Consider the following 24,546-nt stretch of genomic DNA (forward strand, 5'->3'; position numbering starts at 1 on the left):
TGTGTTTTAAAATGTTTTGCTTATTAACTTTACTTTTTAGTGAAACTGGTTCTCCAAAACCTCATTCGTTTAATCATTTTCTGAAAAAAAAAAAAAAAAAAAAAACACATTTCCATTCAAAAAAAATTTTCTGAATATTTTAACATTTTCCATAAGTTTTACGGGCTGGATTAAAGACTGTGGCGGACCAAATCTGGCCCACAGGCTGTAGTTTGGAGACCTCTGACTTAGAATATAGGTCAAGGGTGGAGGACTAGATATTGCATTTGGAATGCGACTTTGATTGCTTTGATAATTTCAAGGTTGAGACGAAAATGAAATTCTAAACATTTTGTATTTTGAGTTATGTTGATTTGATTATGTCATCGATGTATAGGAAAAATTGGGAAAAGGAAAGTTGTCTGTGTGTCTTTATATCTGTGTGATCAGCTAATACTACACAAAACACAGCCACAAAGCTGATATTCTTTTTGGGCATTGCTTCAGACAAAATATAACTACTTTTTTTGTTTGCTTGTTTTTAATCATTCGTTTTTGGAATAGAATTAGTCAGGAGGTTGACATTTAGAGGATTTTTTATGTACTTTTTATTCAGCGATTTTTTTTTTTTTTTTTTTTTTTTTTTTTTTTTCCAGAGATGACAAAAGAGAGGTAATAAAGCGAGAGAGAAGGGATAGACAGGGGGTGGCGAGATGAGGAGTAGCGGGAAGAGTGGATAGAGATAGAGAGAGGGGATAGAAATGAGGAATAATAGTAATAGAGCGCGGAAAGGGAAAAGATAGAGGGAAGGAGACATGATGGGTGAGGGAGATGGAGGGAGGGGAGAGAGTGAGGGTGGCTAGAGATAGAGATGAGGAAAGAAATGGGGGTTAGAGAGAGAAAGAAGTTTAAAAAAAAACATGTTACACACACTTTTTAACTCTTCTAGTTTGTTATCTATAGCCCTCCCGGGCAATGCTAGATAATCATGCTAATTTTTTTATACTAGGAAAGAAAACATTAGAAGATATTTAAATCATTACTAGGGAAAAATTTAACATTTTCGACATTCGAGTCGAGCATTTGGGTCTATTGACGCTCGCTGCAGGTCGTGCAAAAATCGGCATCCACCCATGATTCCTAGCGAAGGGATAAAGTGCGTTTTACTTAATGGCAAAGTTTTTTTCTATTTACCAAAGGTTGAATTTCAGTTTGCCAATCCATTTAGCATAAGAAGCGAACAATCTCTCTGCTCTTCATGTTTGTGCGACGTGGTATGGATGTGGTTTGTAGGGTTCGGGCGTTACGCTCTTATTATCTATGCGATATCTAAATAAATTGTACAAGCGTAACCGACTTAGATTTATGGAGTTGGTAACCAAACTAAAGAGCTTGCGGTGCTTGTCCAGAATATATTTCATATTAAAAACCAAAAATAAAGAAAAACCTGTATGATGTACGTACCCATGATAGAAATGAAAATATCATATTTCCAAAATCACATAAACTGATCAATAGCTTTGTTTTATAAAGAAAATCATTTTTAAATATTTGTTGAGTAATGGGAATTCGTCGGCATTACAGCATAAATCTTGCAAGTTGTTATCTCCTTTTGTTTTTGGAATTTGTTTTTAAAATCACGGGCAAGACAGCCTCTCCTTGGTTATTTATGAAATTTTATTTTCTTATTTCAAAATAAAATATATCAATTTAAGTGACTTTTGGGATATACTTTCTATCCATTACGACTACGTACATCATACTGATTTTTCTTTCTTTTCTTTACTTTTTTTTTTTTTTTTAAATTTAGAGGAATTCTGAACAAGAACTGAGCTCACTTGAACTCCTGAAATTTTAAATGGTTCAATTTTGGCTTAACAAATCTCTTTATCATCATCATCATCATCATCATCAACATAGCTGGACTTAACGAGATTCGAAAGTGGAACCCCAAAGAGAGAAGATTGAAGCTCTACCACAAAGCCAAGCCACACTGGCCGAATGAGTGTATCACTTCTAATAGATATTATTTACTTGTTCACTTTATTTGCAATACTTCGACGAATTTGGCTGTTCATATAGAAAAGCATTTTACCTAAGCGCTGGGGTTCAAGTTTCGAATCTCGCTAGATTTGCGCACAGTGATAAGATGTAAGACTACAAAACACATGCCCATAGATAATTATATTTTAAAATTATATGTTGCTCTCCATATGAGGGCATCACATTAATGAATGAAAGAATTATTTCTATCTAGCATTTAGGTAAAATGATTTTCTGTATGAAATAGTAAAATTTGTTTAAGTATCGCAAACAAGTAAATGAGATATATATATATGTATATAATTACTGAGCTTATATAAAATGAATATTTTAAAGGTATATATCCCATAAAATGTAGTTCGAATTGTTTCAAATAAGAAGCTCAATGAAATAATGTTTCCGGCTTTAGAGCATATATGCTAGTTGGTTAAATTACAATGACAAATGTGCATAAGACCGTAAAGAAGAAAATATAGACAATCGCTGAAAAAAAAAAAAAATAAATGAATGAAAAGTGATTGTTAACTGATCCTTTCCTTTGGTCATTGAAATATATATAATTTCAAAGTTCTCAGAAATCCCCCCCCCCGCGTTTCAAGGGCTAACACTTATTCTCTATACGAGAAACATAGATATTTGAATATTTCATTAAAGTTCTCTTTTACTTCTTGAACACTGAGTTAGTGAAGAAGTTGAGAAGATATTTTTCCTCTCCCAATTAACCATTTAAATGTTATAGTCCATCTTTCTTGTGGTTTCTCAGTCGTACTAGATTCCAGAACAAGAATTTGTCTAATCTGGTGGAGTATCCAGTTTCGTGCTACTCGAGGTAATATCACTTAGAGAAAGTGCACCATTACCTGTGAAAGCCAGTGTGGATTAGCCATACTGAGATCTTATTTTGGGTTGCAAATACAATGTGATTTTGAATATTTAGTCGGGTTTTACCTGTTGGGAAAAGTATCATCATGTCAGGTTGTCCTCGCAAAACCCTTGTACATCGACACTTTACACACTCGATGATAGTGTTCAGTAGCCATTCAAGTTTTCTCTCTTTTGTTTTAATTTTCTTATCACTTTGTTTTTTCTGGGGATGGGGCATTCTACCAGATGCCTAACATTCTTCTATTAGTTTAGTTACTCCAACCGAGAGATCTTTTTAAGATTCTAGCCGTCCTTTTAAGTGCTATTGTTTGCATTTTTTTTTTTGCACTTGGTTCAGCGGATATATTCGCCAGATAGTTTTTGAAATTCTTTTTCATTATCCCGGTTGCTCCTATAGTGACTGGTATGATTGATATCATCTTAAGATTCCTGTTTCTTTTCATGTCGTACATAAGTCCTTGGTATTTTGTTTTTTTTTCTCCCTCTCTGCTCCTGTGTGCGTGTGTATGTATTACAAAAGATCAGAGGACCAGTCTTTAGTTGTCCCTTTTGTGTTGGATTTGAAACTGATGGTACCAATGTTTTTATGATCTTCTGTAACATATATATAAATACTATGATTTTGTTTTTTTTTATATATATAATCAAGCACTTTCCAGGGTGTTATCTTTCACAAACCGTACACACACACACATATATCAGTTTTGTGTCTTGCATGGAACTCAATGAGAAACCCGTTAGATTTAGTATTTCTTTTTTTTTTTTTTTCCTGTTTGTAAACTTTCTACATTTCTTTCTTCCATCTGAGAAGTCAAAAAAAAAAAATCTGTTCTGTTTTGTTATTGCGACAATTGGAATGTGTTTGTTTGTATTCATTAGACATTGTTTTGTCTTTGATGCCAACCGTTTATTGCAAGGCCTCTACGTACAGCAATGTGATAAATTTAGAAATAGGTGAAATAAGCGAGGGAATACTGGTTGAATATATATATATAACACATCTCAGCAAATGCATAAACATCTATAAATACACATATTGTTTACTTTTTTACACGTATTTGACATTCATTCCTGATTCATAACAGCAGTTTTAATAGCTTTTTAAATATAAGTATCCTAGCTGCCCTCAACCGGTGCTGCCCAGCAGTCTTTGTATTTTTATTGTTGCAAATTTTTTCTATATTTCGTTATATTTTTAAATGAGGCTTGATAATTTAAACACCTGCATTACTCATGTCGTTTGTATGTAGAGTCATCGAGAGTAACCTGGATCTTTATTTTGGCTACGAAGGGTCTGTTTATATTAAATATTTGTTGAGTAATACCATACGAATTAAATTTTTATTAGAAGGCCAGCTTGTCAGATTTTGTTAAAGGTTTTAGATACATCAAGCGTTAGTTCCACTTCGATACATCAGTTCTAGTTTCACTTGCCTTGTCGTGTATGGTATATTTTCTCACAGGGGTCTATCAAAGAGGGACACATGCTGCATAAAAAGGAAGTAAAAATCAGATGTAATTACTAATGGAGGGCTCCACATCAATAGTCTTAAACATAATTGAAAAAGAACATGTATTGCCAGGGAAAACAATTTATAGAGAGATGTTACTTTTACAATGTCATGCAACTTATTTTGAGGATATCTGGGAATGATAGGGGTTCTCTCCAACAGATCTTACAGATATATATATATATATATATATATATATATATATATATATATAATGTATTGTGAACTATCAGAATGTACTGTTGATTTTATAAAATTATTTTTATATAATGCTTTTAATTAAAGTTAACACTAATATATATATATATATATATATATATATATATATATATAAAGAGAGAGAGTTATGAAAATATATTTAGGGCAATAAAGCTACACAGAGGCTTCTATGTTTCATCCTCGTAGGGACTCGTCAGGTAAATTATATCTCCTTATAACATTTTCTTGGGGGGTTGGGGTCAAGAATGAACCGCCCCCTTAAGTAAACACTTGATCAAATCTCCACACTAGCGTAATGTACTTGCAATAACCCTTATCCCTGAGTGGCTTCCGGTCCTTGATAAGTGGTGATCACTGCGTTAAAAAAAAGGATGACTAACACACATGCGTTAGTCCAACTATCCTGTAAACAAGTAAATTAATTAATTACTCGTCCAAAATATACATTTTTTTTCCTGTGAAAAATAGATGTTGATTAAAACATGTTTTTTTTTTTTGTTTTTTTTTTTCTGTTTGATCATAGATCGTGATCTTAGATAGCACTTTTATTAGTTTATTTAGAATTAGTGCAATATGACGCATGATAACTTGAATTGTCATGCTACACCAAGCATGTTAACATGTCTTAAAACTACACTTCACCAATTTTTAAATGTATTATTTAGAACACAAATCCACTCTATCCCAACAGAACACAAATTTCTAAAACTACATCAACAACACTATGCGTTTACTCACGTAAGTCGATACTAATAACCATAATGGAAGTGGCGAAATAAAGTTAGATAGCAATCACACAATAATTAAACTTAAATTATTGCATAATTTTAAATTATTGCATAATCATATATTTTTTTTATATAAAAATACAAAGTTAATGACAGCATTTAAACATATTTCAACAAATCCTAATCAACATCCCTTATTTTTATTGCCTCTCTCTCTCCATACATTTTTTTTTTTAGCACATATACCCTATACTGGTAGAGAGAGGGGGTCTCATTTTCATTTTTTTTTCTTTTCTTTTTTTTTCTTTTTCTTTTTTTCGATTATTCCCAATGAAAAACCTGCGCTTTGGAAATATTGAATTTTTTTAAAAATTGTTAAACCATTGTTTTCGTGGTTCAAATACCACTAATCATTTTCAAATTACATCTTTAGAAGCACACGTGGAATGTGTGTGTGTGTGTGTGTGTGTGTGTGTGTGTGTGTGTGTGTGTGTGTGTGTGTGTGTGTGTGTGTGCGTGCGTGTGTGTGAATATGCGAAAGCATTAAGAATCTGACAAAAAATATTACGCTCAAAAGATAAGAATTGTTTGGTTGAAGAACATATTCAAATAATTAACTTTTTTCAAACCCATCCTTGAAACCATTTAACGTAGCCACACCCAAACAATATCATTTACAAACATGCTTTGTAATGCTCCTAACAGTTATCAATTGGCTGATTGAAGGCTTTTAACAACACCCCTTGGCCACCCAATATTAGTTTCCCCTCGCCCATTATTACCCATGAACTACTTAATATTAAGTAGCACTTCAGCCCCCCCCCCGCTCTACGACTTATGTTCCATTTAGTTTTAGAGTGAAGATAATTTATATATAGTTGGGCATCCTTTTCTCCTTTTCAACGCTGTTCTTGCAAACCACTGGCTGATTGACTTAAATTCAGTGTTAACACTTGTTTAGTTGGTATCAGAGAAAGTGGAATTTTTTTTTCTTCCCTTTTGTTTTTCTTTTCCTCTTTCTTTTCTTTATAGTCTTTTTCCTACTTTCTCGGTTTTCTCTTTTTCTTGTTCCCTCCTTTTTTATCTCCTCCTTTTTCTTCTCCGCCATTTTCTCTTCCCTCTTTTCTTTCTCCCCTTTCTTTTCCCCCTTTCTTTTCCCCCTCTTTTTCCTTGCTCCCTCTTTCTTCCTTTTCTCTTTTCCTTTCCCCTGTTCTATTTTCTCCTTTCTGTTTTTACCTTTCCATTTTCCCATTTCTTTTTTTTTTACTCCCCTCTCCTCCGACTAAAAAGGAACTGACCTTTTTCTTAATTTTTACTAATTAAATTTATCCCACATTAATGTGGCAGGAATTATCAAAATCTACAAAAATATGCATATGATTTTTGAAACAAATAAAAAGTTCAGTTCATGTGAATCCACGTGTTACTACCCCGGACTGACTTGATTCTGTTGCTGGCATTGATTTTCTCAATTCGTTATCGAATCGGCAACTTCCATAAGGAACCATGTGAAGATTGCCAACATCAATAACGAAAGTGATACTATGGAATCGACTGAATTCAAACTTTGTACACTCGGTATGTCTTGGCCACTTCACCACACTCACCTCCCAAATATGAACACATGTTGACAAAGCCTTGGGAAAAAATCCTTAATCTTAAATGACATTCAATATACATTTTTTTTTTTTTTTTTTTTTTTTTTTCAAGACTGAGATCTTTTAATTTTGTTTCCATTCATTAAAAAAATGATTCTCTCAAATCTACACACATCCCTCCCTCTTTTTAAACGTTCGTCTCATTCAAAAACGTTTCGTTGTTGGATTTCCTTTGGTTTCCATTTTACCATTTCTGCAATAAATTGACCGATAAAAAAAAAACAAAAAAAACGTGACTCATTAATTTGCAATTTTAATTAATCGAAAGACTTTTCTTTTTTGTAAGCTGTTTGAATAAATGTTTATCTACCTACTTGTGTCGTTTGTCATTTCAAACGACCGAGATATACTGTAGGCCTGGGATAGTCCACCTATAGCCCATATGCCAACATTGGCATATTGCATAATTATAAGTGACACACTACACCACAAAAGTGAATTAAAGAAAAAAAAACATGTTTGAACATTCAAAAAAAAAAAAAAAAAATTCTACAAAATAAATGCAAGCATATCTAAAATTCTATTTTATTACAGACTAGCGGGGGTACTCGGCCGGCGTTGCCCGGGTAGAAAGGTGATGAGTAAGAATATTGAGCAACTCCCAACCATAGAAAAAAAAAAAAATATCAGCGAGCTGGGGGGGGGGGGGTAGACACAGTAGGCAGCCCTGGTGGAGAGAAGTGCTAAAAAAAAAAAAGTAGTAGGCAGGCAGACTCGAACCTGTAACACGAAGGAGCAAAAGAAGGCGAAAAAAGCCAAGTTTAGCCATCACACCCACAGTGACTTACGATGTCACAGACGTTTGAAATAAACTTAGTCATTGCAAGGCGTATGATGACTTTGCAAAAAAACTGACTCCTCTTTGTAAAAAAACGGCTTGGTTGACCAGCATAGAATTAATGTTGTTGGCCAATTTTTGGATATTTGTCGCCCGAGAGTCCGATCTTCCTAACGATACTGATTTTGTCAGTGTTCGTCACATGTGTCTGAACAAACACACACAGTTGAGAGTATATAATAAATAAAAGATGAGCTGTCATAACCTGGGATTAAACATTGTGTTAATATTAAGTAAAGCCCCCCCCCCAAAAAAAAATATATATGGCAAAAATCAAAAACAGGGCCTTAAATTGTTAGGTCTGATGTTGTAGCATATGAGTTATGTTGATTATGCGATAAAGCTAAGCCTTAATAAATGTAAGATGCTGCTGTTACTTCTTTTGGTTTTTTCTGTAATTTAAAAAAAAAATGTCACCATTGCTAAATAGTTCTGAGTGAAATATACATTTTATTTGACAGGACATTTTTTTGTTGTAAAGAACATAAGCCAAGTTTCCAAAGGAAACTGAAAAAATCAGAATAAAATATCAAGTTTCTTGGCAATATGCTATCAGTAACTATATGCGAAATAGACAGACTCTTCTATGTTATAGAGATTTATCACAAAATGTTTATGCAATACAAATAGGGAATTGTAGATATTTTTAACATCACCATTTGGAAAGTTTTGAAAACTAAATAAACAATGGGGATTTTTTTTTTTTTATAAAATAAATTTATTTTTATTTCTAAATTTGCATCAGCAAAAGATTTATTTTTAACATTCTATCTACCCAATGTTTCTCAGAGGAAGAGGGATTGGACCTAGTAATACACCCCCATTCGCATTTTTCTCAACCATACCTTGGATTTTAAAAAAATATTTTGCACAAACATTAGTCATAATGAAAGTACATTTTCCACTCATGGAGGAGGACCCTGCATGCTCGGCTTGTTTTACTCTTTTTCACCTCAGACAAAATTTAAAGGGTCCCTATTTGGAATCATATCTAATAGGGGACTGTCGGGAGTTCAGCAGCAAGGTGTCTGTTCACATTACATTTAAACTTCTGCAGGTTAGTACAGCCAGGGAAGCAATAGTGGTGGGATTCTGCTGCTTGTCAAGTTAGTTGGGAGTATGTACATCAAGAGGGCACAAATGCTAGGAGTTCATCAGATCACATTCCATTTTTGTTTGTTTTTAACTATAATTTGTTTTAAATGGGATTCTGACTGTTAAATTTAATCATGGTATCGTTTGGTTATTAAATTAATTGAGCCAAATTGTTATAAAACTACAACTGATTGTTGTCAAGATAATGGTGTAATATGAACACAGTGTGATGCTCATGGATTGAGGACATGTGTTACATGGAGTGAATGAGATAAGAATGATACGATAGATGTGTAATGTGAGTTTTAAAGACAGGTCTTAATCTGATGATTAAATCCAGACAATATAGAGAGATGAGTGTAGAACAAGACTTTGGTGGTGTGTCCACGAATGGACGAGAGTTCTTGAGTTAGATGCTGAAAAGTTGAGGTAGCAGGTCCACTTCATAAGTGGAAGGGGAGGCCAAGAGAAAAGAATGGATTTGAGGGGAAAGAAAAATAAAGACCCGGACAGAGATAGGTTAAATTATTTGTTTAATGCGGACTATTATTCTCATCTTTCTTAGTTGTTTCACGACGTTTCGGCCAACTATTCCTCTGGCCTTCGTCAGGTGGTAACAACAACTAAGAAAGATGAGAATAATAGCCCGCATTAAAAAAAAATAAATTAATAAATAATACTCATCTCAATAATGAATTCCAATTAAATTATATAGAGAGAGATAGGTTAGTTTTTATAAGTTAATTTCTAAAAGCTCTCCATTGAACGTTAACCCGAATCTTATGATGACGTAAAAGGCTTCGAATACTTTAACTTGTATAAAGTATTCGAAGCCTTTTACGTTTGCTAAATAAATAAACAAACACCAATTTAATTAAATTGGACAGTTTAACCGCTTCCAAATTCCGTTTAGCGATCAAATCTTTGAGACATGAAGTAAATGATCTCCTTTTGTTTTTCAAGTATAACCAAAATATTAAAGTGGCTGACTTGCATTTTGGTGGATCTGATTTAAAGACACGTTTACTATAGCAACAATTAATAGATGTTATTAAAAATACATTTCTAAGTAAATATTTTGAAAATTTTGCATGTATCAATTTTCATTTTTATGCTAACATTTTCAAGGGAAATAACTCTTTAGTTTTGTGGAATTTATTTCCCTTACATCATTCAATTTATCTTGATGAATTGATGCTATCAATTTTGTCAAATCTCTCACACACACACGCGTGTGTGTATACATATGTGTGTGTGTGTGTATACGCACACACACACACACACACATATATATCCTTTATCTATATATCTATAAAAGTGAACGTGTCTGTCTGTCTGTCTGTCTGTCTGTCTGTATACATTTCCATACGCAATAACTCTGTCAATTTTTAGTCTATAGACTCGAAATTTGAAATACCGGGTACTGAGATTTGGGAAAATCGATGTGACGGGTGTCAGCCAGAAATTTGGCTGTTAAGGGGTCAAATTTCAACGATTTGACCTTTAAGAACTCTACCAAACTCCTCCGACAATTTTGGGTCTAGACACTTGAAATTTTAGATTTAGGTTCCTTGAACATGGATCTAACTTAATAAAGTGATTTGAGCCCGAAACAATAAATTTTAAGGGGTCATAATAGGGGTCAAAGTTTTAAAAAATTAACCATTTTTTTTTGTTTTTTTGCTTTTTTTGCACAGCATACACCTCCAAACACCCGAGCAACGCCGGGCACCCCTGCTAGTTAAACTATATTTTCAATTCAACTCCTAAAAATAAAAAACAAACAAATGATTTTGACTTCCTTTTAATGCGTTAAGTTATACCTTTACTAATTTTCTATTTATTTATTATTAATTTATATTTCGTATTGCCATCGGATTTATAGTTAAAGAAGAGTATGCATTTTTATGACTTAACATCGACATTTTCATATTTAAGTTTGATCAGGAACGTTAACCACACAATGTATCATTCGGGACTGTTAAAAGTCGATTTTTCCTGAAATAATAGTTACAATGCTAACATAATATTAATATGATCTATTAACTAAGCGTATTAATTTCGACTTGAACTTTAAAGGACTCAAACTAGAGACTCTTAGTGAATTGCAGGGATGACTGAGAGCTTCCAGGCACTCATGGAGAAAGACGTTGACACTCTCTTGTCGGCTAGACACTGAACAAGGATATTTTCACTTGAAAATATATCTCCAAGAAAATACGTTCGGCAGCCCACCTTTATTATTTTACTGTTTCTTTTTTTCACTGTTTTGGGTAATGTACACATAATGGTATAGGTTGCTTAAATAAATAAATATTTGTTATTTATAGACTGGCTTTGTTTTCCTTTCGTCTGTAATCTTGTTGTTGGAGATTATTATAGCAAATAGTCTTACAGTTTAAGATTAGCTCCTAGCAGTATTCAGGCAGTATTTTTTTTTTGGGGGGGGGGGCTATGTCGATATCTAATTTTGAATCTCATGTATATCTCAACGATTCTTTTAACTGGATACATGTTTTTATTATTATTTTTTTTTTTAATTGCATTGTAATTACTTACTCTCTCATGCAAAAACGTAGTAGTATTTTTTTTTTCTTTTTTCAAAAAATTTCAAAAATATTTTTCTTTGAACTAGCTATAAAATTGATAGAAGCTAAATAAAGATGGAAATTGATATGCCCAGGAACGGTATCATCACAGCTCAAAAAGTGGGCATAAACTAGCGTGTTTTATTTAAATAAGGGTTTTCATAAGTAAGAATTGGTTGTCCGCTTTCTGGAATTTCTTTTGATGATTTAAAATTCAAATTAGGATTTCAAGTCTTTCCTTTGTTTCTCTGTGACCGCAAGATCAGCGATCGTCTAAAGTCAAAGATCTACCAGAGAGCTGTCACTTTGTAATGCTCAGTGCTTGCCGACAGTGCAAGAAATGAAGCAAAACGAAAATTTGCTGTCATGAAAACTAGAATGTTCCACTGGATCTCTGTCGGTATACTGTTTGAACACGTTTGTAATTGCATCATCCAAAGGGGCTACAGCACCGCAGTAATCGAGGACAACATGAAAAAATGGGAACTCAGAGGGTTTGGACATGCACTGACGATGACACCATCATGAAACTCGCTTATAAATTAGAAATCACTGGGAAGTGACCGAGAGGAAGACTGATTATGGAATGAGCAGACACCGTGCACAATGATCTCTGTAAAACCGGTCTTCACTCTGAGAAAGCCTGTGATAATGCCAAGTGGCGATGAACATCCATTATTATTATTCCAGACCTTGCAGTATTTCGGGATTAACATAAAAGGGGAAAAATAGTATTTCCTTTCCTTGAATTTCTTTGTCAATGGCCCGGGAGGAGGGGGGGGGGGATCTGCTAACAATTTTTTAAATTATTGTTTTGATTCAAAAACCAATATTTTCATGATTATTAAGCAATTTACTTTTATTTGTTGTTTCTTTTTGTTTCTCCAGCAAAATACGAGAATGACGGACACAAATGGTTATTGTATAACATCAGACTCGGTGTTACCGCCGTGCCGTATTTGTGGTGAGAAAGCATCGGGTTTCCATTATGGTGTTAATACATGTGAAGCATGTAAGGTAAGGAAAAAAATTATTTATTTTATCTCTCTCTCTCTCCTATATATAACTCCTTATAGTGTGTGTGTGTATATATATATATATATGAGCAAACAGTTAATAAAATATGTTAAAAAACACTTTGAAATGAGTTAAAAACATATTTAATCTAAAAAGGAAACACTAGATAAATGGATAGTCCTTAATCCGCGGAGTTTCGAAGAAATACTCTCCTTCTCATTAGAGGGTAGGAATTAGCAAAATGCGGGATTGGATTTTGCATGCAGAAGTATTTGATGAAACAACAAGTAAGTCAAAGATCTTACTTGAAAATAAAAAAAAGTGAAGCAGAGGGAATATGGTAAAGAAAAAGGTGATTACACACGAATGGATAGTCTGGTGGAAGATAAAAAATCCAGTGACGGTAAAATCCAAATCTAAAACTTCAAAAAAGTTAAAAGAATTTCCATTTGTGCAAGTAAAATCCAAGGAGATCCCGTAATTGGAAGAAGATGGTCCATAATAATCCAAAGGCAGAAATCCATGGAATAATTCACAAAAATGTGTACAAGGGGGAAAAAAAGAAAAGATTCCAATAATATTAATAAAAGAAAAATAAGATGTGCTTTTCACTCTACTTCTGAGACATAAATATAAATAAGAAAGATCTGGGAAGAGAGAGAGAGAAAAAAAAAAAAATGATGATAAATATAAAATAAAGGGAAACAAGTCAAAATGACCCAGACAGAAAATGTTAAAGGCGCGAAAAAATATATAGGGCAAAATAATATAGGTCAACTGAAATGTACAGGTCATCACTTAAAAAAATATCAGCAAGAGTTGTTAAACGACACTAAAAGGAAAATAAAAATAAATAAGTAATAAATATATAGAAAATAAAGAATAAATAAATTAAAAAAATATTATAAAAAATAAAATATAAAATAAAATAAAATAAGAATAAAAATAAAAATTATTTAAGGGGAGAGGATGGCCGGTATCTGCAAATTCAGGGAAAAAAAGTAAGTAAATGCATATAGTAAAATGACAGTGTGGGTAGATTGATATATTAGATAGATAGGAAAGTTTAAAGAATAAAACAGAAAATGCAGATAAAAAACCGGCCATGCAAAGAAGAGATAAAGAATTAAAATAAAGGATTATTAAATTATAAAGTATTAAGAAGTATGTCGAAAAACGATAAAGTTAAAGAAAAATCTTTATATCTATATAAAGGGTAAAAGTAATAACTATGTAATTTCCAAATTGCCATAATTAAATTTGGACTTATGTTTACAGAAAGAGATCAGTTCATTTTTAGAATTTATTATATTGTTACTTTGAGGGGAAGTAATTATAGTTATAGCTTCTGTTGTGCAGAGGCGACATGATTTAGAGCCTGGAGTATAAGACTTAACTTTTTTTTATAATATTCCATTTGATTGAAGGGAGTATTGTTAGAGTTAAATTTTTTAATTAAAGTGGTTAGACAAGTTCCTTGGTTATTATTAGAATTATGGTTGTTAAAAGAAGAAATGTGGTTTGATATTCTTTTCTTAATTAATGTTGAAGTAGCGCCGATATATGTATGTACTTTATTAAAAGCTTGAGGTCTGGTATTAATATTAATTTGCTGATTTGTATTATTAGTTAAATAGTTTGAATTTTGTTCATAGTGTTCAACAAATGGTGGGACAATGTCTGTATTAGGACTATTTTGGAGGGATAATGAGTGTTGTTCGTGTTAGGATGGCTGTTAGGAGAAATATTATCATTCTCATTAATATTATAATTATTATTATTATTATTATTATTATTATTACTAGTTGTATGATTGTGGATGGAAGGGCTGCTCGAGTGGTGTATTGGATTAGTAACTATATCAAATGGAGGATAGGAAGAAGAATAACTAGAAGACAAAATATTAGTGTTTGTTATGGGAGGATTGCATGGGAGCTCAGTAATAGTGCAAGAATATATAACATCATATTATAAGCTCTATTTCCTATTTGGTTTTATCGAGCTTTTTTATCTGGCTGAGATAATTTTATAAATATTAATTCTTTAATATTTTAATTTACTTTAATTTTACCATCTTGGATCATTTTGGTAAATTCAATTGTAATTTTCATTTTTTATATATACATATATATATATATATTAGTGATGGGATTATTCCAATGTTTTGCCCGATTCCGACACATTTACAAATTCCGATTCTTTGTAAGTCTCTAACTCTAAATATTTAACTACAAAGTTATTTTTTATTTATTTATTTTTTTTCCAATTACCATAAAAGCACACGGTAAATATGCAGATATTTTATCAAATGTAAAAACACACTTGGAAGGGGGTGACCGATAGATTTTAGTTTTACTGGTAGTTTAAAATCAATAAATATTTATTATTTTATTAATACTACCAGTGGTGGAAAAAAATTTTGATTTTTTTTTTTTTTTTTTTTTTTTTTTTTTTTTAATCAAATAAAAATAATAAAGGAATCGTTTTTGGCATTGGAAAATATGCACAAATTTTTCTGATACCTCAAAAAGTTCCATTTTTTTCTGATTCCTTGCCAACAGTAATATATATTAAAATAAATTTGTATTAATCAAACTTATTTTGACTTCATTCTGTTGTTGATATTAGGAGGGGTGCGTGAAAATTGAATGTGATACTCTGGAATGAAATGGATTCGAACTTGTCATACCAAAGTCATTAGAATGTGTTATTCACTTTCACCAAGAAGGAATTAAGATTTCAAGTCTTTTCTTGAATTTCTTTATCTTCAACGAATGGGCGTCAAAAAAAAAAAAAAGTGTGCTAATAATTCTTATTTCAATCTAACATTTATATTTTCGTCTTATGGTTTCAAAGATTTCTAGATTATAAGATAGGAGGAACTGTGTGAAGGTTGCCAACATCCCTAAATGAGAGTGGAGCTTTGGAACGCACTGGATTCAAGCTTGGTTATTAGTCTGTGTCATTATCCATTTAACCATCAACACTACCCTCTTTTTTTCTCTTGTCAGAGGTCAGACGGTTTTTTAATATTTCATAAGGTCACTCTAGACTGTACAGTTCGGCAAGTCAATTGTCTTCAAATTCCACTCTCTATAGACTTGTCCAGTTACTCACTACTAAGGTTTCCTTGACCAGTCGACTATCCACCAATTCAAGATCTCCATGTTTCTGCAGTGATTTGTCCAGGAGGACAAATGTTCCACATAACCATACTAGCATAACCGATTCATTGTCCATGCTGGGAAAATGTACAAGGGTTGTTCCAAAAGTAAAGCCTTTTATTTTTCTTGTCTTTTAACTCAAAAAGTTTAAGAGCTACAAGAATGGAAGTGGTATACTTTAAACCAGCAACCTTTTTGCGTTCCAGAATTTATTTTTCTACATAGTCACCACCATTCTCAATGCACTTTTGCTAGGTATTCAATGATGCATCTCTGCTTCTGACACACGCCCATGACAGGGGTTGCTTTCTTAGAGTCTCACACTGTCAATATCTGCAATAGAGAGAGAGATAAAACTTTCAGGTCATGAATGCATGAGTTCAGTTATCATAACAATGCAATTTGAAATCCACTCTGATCCATTTGGGCGGAATGAGTAAAAAAAATTGAAGACATTAATTTTAGAACGCCTCTTGTAATTTAGTGCTTTCGGTAAATCCTCTGATCTGATGCGTTGGGTTTGATCAGATTTCAGTGACAAACCCATTTGACCATTGTACGACAGTTAGACAAAAGAGAGCTGGATGACAGCTCCTACAAATTCACTGCCATATAACATAATGCCCCTGCTCCCAGATATATAGGGGACAGCCTATTATGTTATCAGGCACAACAGCTCACCCTTGCAGTTTTACTGAGATTGTTACATCCACCACCTGTGCTCAGCATATCTCCTAGGTAGAAGGAAGAGTTTACTACGTCTAGTGTGTTGTTTTCTCCTTATGGGGACGACCTCGGGTATCTCCTACACCTTAAATTGGTGATCAGGCTAACTTACTCTTCAAGTCGCCACACTCGCAACAAATAGTCTTGTTCAGAGTCTTATTTTGAAAAAGGAAATTCCTGCACAGTATTAATGGGAGAAAAAAAATAAAATAATGAACGAGTTTGATGCATTTATTTGTATAAAAAACAAAATATCTTGCAGCTGTAAAATGACAAATGGATAATTTTGTGTTTATTTAATTACTTTTAATTTTTTATTTATTTTTTTAATAGGAGTCACCACTTATCAAGGCTCGGAGGCCACTCGAGGATAAGGATTAATGGGTGTACACTGTACAGTAGTCACTGGGATAACATCGTAGTAACTGTTAGTAGTGGAAATTTGGTATATTGGGTTACTTAAGGTTCATCAAGAATTTGTTTATGTTGAACTTGAAGATGACTAAATTGTAGTCAGCTGGAAAGCAGGCAAATCTTAAAAATATCAAGAAAAATAATTAAATATTTAAAACTTTTTAAAATAAATTCTTCACTGAGATATTTCTTGTTTTATTTTATGAAAAAATAAATAAAATCTATTAAAAAAAAAAAAAAAAAAAAAGCGAATTTCGTTTCTTTACATTCTAATATGGTTTATAGACCTAAAAAGTACCTAGGAAAGTAATAAAATGGGCATTGGATTTACTTTCGGCAACCTCGTACCTCTCTTCCCTTATTTTGTCCTTTAGTCCTCTCATTGCATGAGCAATGTTTCTGACAAAGGGAGAGGAATTGCTGTTTTTGGGGGTCTGAATATATGCATCTAACACTTATTGACTAATTTTTTAACTTGAAGTAACATTTTTTTAGTTCTTTTTTTTTACATCAAGTGGTTTCATGCCTTCTCTGAAGCAACTTCCATCAAAATAAATTATCCCTAGTTACTCCAGATGGAGTTGAAGGACAATTTCAATGGTGTCTTTAGATATTGTAAAACAATATAATCTTTATTAAAACTTATCTCGATGTTCTAAAATGCTAACATATTGATTTCTATAACACACAAACCAACAAACATTGACTTTATATATAAGAATATATATTGAATAGCATTCTTTGAAACTCCATGCAATAAGGACTTTTTGAAAATTGTTTTTCGAGTATTCTGTTGAACAATAAATTTACTTGTAAAATTTTAATTTAGTCTTAATTTCTTTTCTTTCCCTTATATATGAAATAATGTCAACACCACCACTAAATGCATGCGTATGATGATTGTTGGCTAACAGAACTTTTAGAGACAGAGTGACTATCATACTCAACAGCACGATTGTTGAAGAAGTCAAATAGGGTAAGGAAAAAATGAGATTGTAATCTGTATCGATCGTGCTGCCTTCTGTTGCCTTCAGAGTAAAGATAAAGTGATAAAACTCAATAAAATTGAGGATATATCAAGCATTCATCGACGCGATATTGCTGTATGTTTGAGACCTGACTCCTGCATAAAGATCTTCACCCGCTTTGACCTCTTCCACCTACAATTCATCCTATGCATCTATCTCTCCCATCAAATCCCAAACTACACCATCCATGCATGATGCAACACCACCGGCATCACAGAGAATCTTCTAAAAAGTAGACTTTGCTGGTTTGGGTACATTCTTAGACACCCCGAGGAGGAATCTATCTACAAGTTAGTAACCCCAATTACATCACCTGACTTGAAAAAAAATGGAGAGGTGGTCAACTAAATAGATAGGACCCATGAAGACACCGGTTGCTGGCCCTCACATTTTTTTTTTTTTTTTTTTTTTTTTTTTTTTTGTATTTGTAACTGGAATCAGGAATGGCTGAAGTGTGCTTAGGACTCGATTGTCAGTCGTCATAGGTGGATTGCCTTGATGTGGGATGTGATGAACTTATTTGAAGCTGACTCTATCCACCCCAGGTGAATGCCATTACAAGTATGGTACTTATAAAAATAGAAACGATGATGATAATTATTATATAGTTGTTTTGTGGGTCTTAAGATAGTTCATCAGTCTGCTTCGAGTTCTGAAGTGTCTCTCACATGTAAGTCATCTGTGGGATGATTCTGTAAGAGAGGTGCTGACTGCTCTGTCTTTTCAAATAACGCATTTCCTTGTATGTGTGCAGTCAGAAATCGTGTTCCCTTTGTGGTTTGCAGGATGTTAGGAACATCTGTTTTGAGCAAGGTTTTCCCATAAGTCAATACAAACCGAACTGATTGAAAGACACATTCAGTCTATCTTAGTACCGTTTCCACTCTTCTACAGTTCTTTCGCCAACTCACTGTAAAGGAACTGTTTTGGGAGTCTTGTATGACATACAGCATATTAGTTGCCCAATGAACCTGACACTGCTGCAGTATGCTGATGGGAAGCTTGACCAGGTTAAAACCTCTGTGTCTGGTATTTTTGTCTTGCCACTTAATCTACAGAGACAGGTTCTGTTTCTACTGAAAAATAGAAAATACCTGCATCATAATTCCTGAAATTGAATATTGAAATAATTTTGACTTCTGATCATACCTTATAACAAATACATGAAATATTTTGACATTATTTTATTGATTTAGCTTTTTGTTTTCCATGATGGATATTGTTTATTAAATCCTATTCCGTGTTTATCTTTCTTTTTTTTTTTCCAGGGATTTTTCCGTCGAAGTCTAATGCGAAAAGAGGAATACAAATGTCCAGGTATGGCAAATTGTGAAATTTGTCCTGGGAAACGAAATTCTTGTGCCTTTTGCCGATTCAAAAAGTGCCTTGCCATGGGAATGTCAAAAGAAGGTAAGATTGAGAACAGTTAACCATTTTCGAGAACCACTTCCTTTTCTATTTTTCTTTTAACAAGTCAGGTTTTAAAGAATTTTAATGAAGTTTAATGGTAGACTTTCTTTTACTTAGCCTTTCTCAACAATAACAATAAGTTGTGGCTCTGTTTCAACACATACGATAAACAATTTCATGTTTATTTATATATTATTACTCTCTGCCCCGTTTAAAAAAAAAAAATAATAAAATGGGATCACCTGATCATTGAAAATGCAATGCAAAAAAATGTAATTTTTAAAATTTTTGTCTGATGTTGCTATTGTTAAGCATCATTCATTTCAAATGAATTAGATGATCATCATCGGCATTTGTTCCCCCAATAACTTTTTAGTAAGAATTCCTTCTAGCAAAGGACATTGGATATTTACAGGAGGAATCACATGAAGGTTGCCAACATCCATAAGTGAAAGTGTTTCTATGAAACAAACTAGATTCAAACTTGACACACTCTGATGTTGGTGTTGTATTAAGCATAAAGCTCAAAACTAAAATACACTTTTTTGCCTTTGGATTAGGATCAAAGTACTATCTGTTCTGTCCAAAGATGATACAATAATATCATGTGCGGTCTGCTATTGTACAAGACTTCCATAGAATGGAAATATGTCACAAACACCTATAATGGTGTTGGAGATAGACATCCATAACGAGATATATTCTGGAACAACATTAACCAGAATACTAAGGTGAGTATGTTTCAATTTTAACAAAGCTGGTACAATAAAATTGTAGGGGTCTGCATTCACACCAGACATCCATATAATGAAAATATTTTAAAGCACAACAGCAATATATGAAGGATACAACCGTGGAATTTCCATCGAATTCACTGACAAACTGAATTCCACTAAATTCAGTGAGCTGCTGAAAAACAGCTAGGTACTGCCATTTATACCAAGGATGTGGTTAGTTAGCAGTGCAATCGCCTAACAGCATTTTTTTCTTCGTACTTATATAATAGTAGCACCAACAAAAAGAACTACAACTCCATTATTTTCTCTGGGTAGTTATTTTCTTGTTCGTTTATTTCAATTTTTTAGAGTAAATTAATCTTTTTTGGCATCTAGGAATCTGTGGTAAAAGGGTGGGATTTTGCTGCTTTTCAGGTTAATCAGGAATATGTACATCGAGAGGGCACAAGTGCAATGAGTTCATCAAAGTACATTCCATTAAAGTAATCATAAAACAGACAGATGCAATATTACAGCAATGGGACAGGGGTTGGAGGTTGGCTGATAGTGCGGGACCTATTAGATTTGAAACTTTCTTTTTTTTTTTTTTTTTTTTTTACCCTATCCAAAAGGGAGAAACTAGTTGTAGATGCACTAACCTAGATGTGGCAACAATACATGATCGAATTGTGGTTTTATAAAGATATTAGGATGCTCTCTAGTGTGAGTAATTTTCTAGCACGGTAGAGAGAAGCCACCTTCTATGCAGCAGCCTTGGCAATATCCTCAATGAATTTGTTCTAATTCATGTTGCCTGTGAATGTTAGCCGGAGAAGTTTGAATGATGAGCGCTTACATAGTTTGTTATTTCTAATTAAATTGTTAAAGTATCGGTCCCTTTTCATTCAAGATCACTGCCACATTTCATTTTGTGTAAATAAGTTCTTTCTTTCGTGATGGTTCATTCTTTTCTCTAGTGTGGATTCTGTTTGCATATTTTTCTTGAAATCCAATTAATTTATTTCTCGGATGGACAGACAATGTTTGCTTTATATACAGATTTTTTTAAGCCAATCATATTTCATCGACAACAGGTGTTAATCTTTGATAGTGTTTGATGATAGGAAATGCAATAAAGTAAATAAGCGAAAAGTCTGTAATGGCGATACCTGCAAAAGAAAGATCGATCATGTTTGAACTGACTTTCTGCAATGTTGATGCAAAAGATTGGTCTAAAAATAGAATTTTATTCCAAACAATTGGCAGTGGAGGATTGTATCAAGCAATTTCACCATTAACTTGGTTAGCATTGCTCTCTCTCTCTCTCTCTCTCTCTCTCTCTCTCTCTCTCTCTCTCTCTCTCTCTCTCTCTCTCTCTCTCATCTTTTTATCTATCACTCCCTTTTTCTCACATTTTCTCTTTAACTATTTCTCACACACTCTCTTTCTCTATACCTCCCTCTACCTCTCTATTTATCTCTACCCTCTTTCTACCTCTTCTCTCTTTCTTTCTCTTTCTCTCTTTACGTTTCTCTTTCTCTATATACCCATGTCTCTCTGTACCGCTCTCTATCTCTCTCTTTCTCTCTCTGTACTTTTTTCTGTCTCTCTCTCTATCTGTACTTTTTTCTGTCTCTCTCTGTACCTTTTTCTATCTCTCTCTGTACCTTTTTCTATCTCTCTCTCTCTCTCTCTCTCTCTCTCTCTCTCTCTCTCTCTCTCTCTCTCTCTCTCTCTCTCTGTACCTTTCTTTCTCATCTCTAGCCTTTCATTATCTCTCTACCTTTATCTTCTTCTTTCTCTCTCTCCATAATCTACCGTCGGTGAATCCATCCATGTTTCATTTGACAAACAAATCTAAATGAAGACAATTAAAACCGGACGTACATCTTAAAATACAATTAAAACCGAACAGTCTCCTATAAAAGTGCATGGACATCTCTAAACTTCTCTCACACTGGGACAACCCGACTGTCCAATGAAACAAAGCCTTTTCTATCTTCTTGCTATGGGAATCAAATTAAACTCCTCACTTTAAAAGTATCAGTATTGAACTCTTACAATGTTTTACTATTAAATCAACTTCTTTATATTTCGTGTATTAAAAAGAAAAGTTTTGAGTTCAGAATCTTGAAAATCTTGCCACCTATGAACTCAAAATCCTAATGGAATTAATATTTGATTCTGGTTTGTCAATTTTTTGTGGATCATTGCGGCAAGAAAGAATAATAAAATGCGATTTGACAATCTATTCAAAAATACTTTGTCTGGGTTGGAATTATTTCAAATGGCTGCCATCAAAAAAGGAAGGTATAACTCTTTACAGAGTTACTTACTTTGAACCAAACTTATTTAAAAAAAAAAAAAAAGACAAAAAAATTGCAAGTAAATACATTCCTGGGCAACATCGAGGATCTACAGTTAGTAGTATATATTTGTAATTTAAAATGTTTGTCTATTTTGGTATAAAATCAGGCTAAAAATACTTATGTCCTAGGTGAAGGTCAAACTCACAACCTCTGTGAGTATGTGTGATGTTCTAACTAATTGAGCTAACATGGCCATTAAGAAATGGTGATGCTATTAATTACATAAACCAGAACAAGCAGCTTTCTCATTTTTCTCTCTATCTCTTTACTTTCTCCTCCTCTCTGTTTTTTCCTTTCTTTTCTCTTTATAGCCACTGAATATTAAACAAATTGTCTGTTATTAAATTTATTTAGTGATGTGAGTGGCAGTATCAAGTCTTCTGAGTGTGAGAGTACAAGATTCTCCCCCATCCATTTTTTTATAACTCATCAAAAATAAAATATTGATCAGGATTAAATATTAAATTCAATTATAAATATGTAATATATATATATTTAAGAACACAAACTAATATTATGATTGGCAAATCATAATATTAGTTTGTGTTTTTAAATATATATGTATTACATATTTATAATTGAATTTAATATTTAATCCTGATCAATATTTTATTTTTGATCAATTAAACAGGTTTAATTGTGCCTTGTAAGATCTATTAATCATAAAGATAGGGGGGTCTATTTTATATATAAGATGCAGAATCATGTTTGACCTGTCCTCTTATATGCCTAAAAGATGTGGTTGATATCAAAACAATATGATCCTAGTTGCAGCGCATTGGACAGAAAATTACCAGTCTCCCTGTAAAGGCTTCCATGAGAAATCATGTTGTGCAACATCTCAACTGGTACATCATCTGCCATCAATCGTCCAAGATGTTCCAAACTGTGTTCTCCATTGATATTGATGGCTCTAGGTTGTGTTATAGACCATTTAAGACGAAAAGATGATCATTTGATGATGACCTGATTCTAAAGAAAATGGTAACAGATGGGGAAAATTGGAAGTGATTCGTGAAATGTCTTATCTCAACACAGACAAAAAAATGAAACCACCACCACCATCATCATCATCATCATCAGGTGATGATATTTGAAATGCTGCATCTCTGAGGTGAACCATACCAGGCAATACTTGTTTTCCATGCAGTCCGATCTAAAGGGTTGATATCAGTCATGTTGCATGCAGTCAAATTACTTCTTACGCACTCAAACCAGGTCTTCCTCAATCTCCGGTCCTGGATATGACCTTAAACTATATCCAGTAGTGAGGCCCCTGCGGGCTTTGGGGAGTGTGAAGCCACCCTTTAATTACCATTGCTCCCAGGTCCACTCTGACCTGGAGTGGTAGTACCTGTTAGGGTCCCAACTATGGATTAAATAGAAACTGACTTGAAAACAACAAATATTCTATTAAAAAATCTTTCTTCAAAATCTTTGGATTCGGCATTAAATAACCTGAAAAGGGTTGATATGCCGTAAAACAAAAACAACCAACCAACCAATCCTCAATCTCCTACCTTCTCTTGTGCCTATGTTATCCAGGCGTGTTATGGAGTTGATGCAAGAGGTGATAATTGTAGGAAATTAATTCCAATTTAAATTTTTACATAATAGTTACCTTAGCACTTACTTTTAAATCAACTTTAATAAAAGAAAGAACAACCAAACAGTCAAAATATTGTAAATTAATCCCAGTAAAATATATATATATATATATATATATATAAAGAATAACAGTATAGTTACATTCCAAGAATCAAATATTTATTTTTCATGCAAAACAGCTCAAAGCAGCATGTTCAAATTTCTGTAGATTTTTTACAGATCTGTTTTTTTATGCAGAAACAAATAGTTATGTTAATACCGTCTCTTTTCGTGTATAAACTCTTTAGAAAAATGAGAAATTATTTTCTTAGATAGGAAAATGCATGACAGTATAATGCTGTAAAAGGAAAAAAGTTCACCATGTGTTTGTTCTGGCAGCCATTTTTTCCATATTATTATTATATATGCTTTGTTATATTTTACATATATTGAGATTCTAAACAAAAAAGAGTGAAATATAATGGAAAAAACTATTTTACTAAAATAACATTTTATATATATATATATATATATATATATATATATATATATGAGAGAGAGAGAGAGATAT

The 24,546-nt window shown here is 33.0% G+C and overlaps 1 protein-coding gene across 3 annotated transcripts in view; it reads left to right on the forward strand.

Annotated features, from left to right (window-relative positions):
* LOC145293010 (retinoic acid receptor gamma-like) overlaps positions 1–24,546 on the forward strand; it is a 157,274-nt gene that overhangs the window by 107,933 nt on the left and 24,795 nt on the right. For all 3 annotated transcript variants that reach the window (XM_080139280.1, XM_080139279.1, XM_080139282.1), the window contains exons 2-3: positions 12,433–12,561; positions 19,162–19,303. In XM_080139280.1, coding sequence (XP_079995406.1) covers positions 12,445–12,561; positions 19,162–19,303 — 259 coding nt within the window. In that variant the 5' untranslated portion in view covers positions 12,433–12,444. The remainder of the gene's footprint in view (positions 1–12,432; positions 12,562–19,161; positions 19,304–24,546) is intronic.

Source organism: Euprymna scolopes, chromosome 14, assembly GCF_053919585.1.
Source record: "Euprymna scolopes isolate OS-2025 chromosome 14, ASM5391958v1, whole genome shotgun sequence".
Taxonomy (NCBI): Eukaryota; Metazoa; Mollusca; class Cephalopoda; order Sepiida; family Sepiolidae; genus Euprymna; species Euprymna scolopes.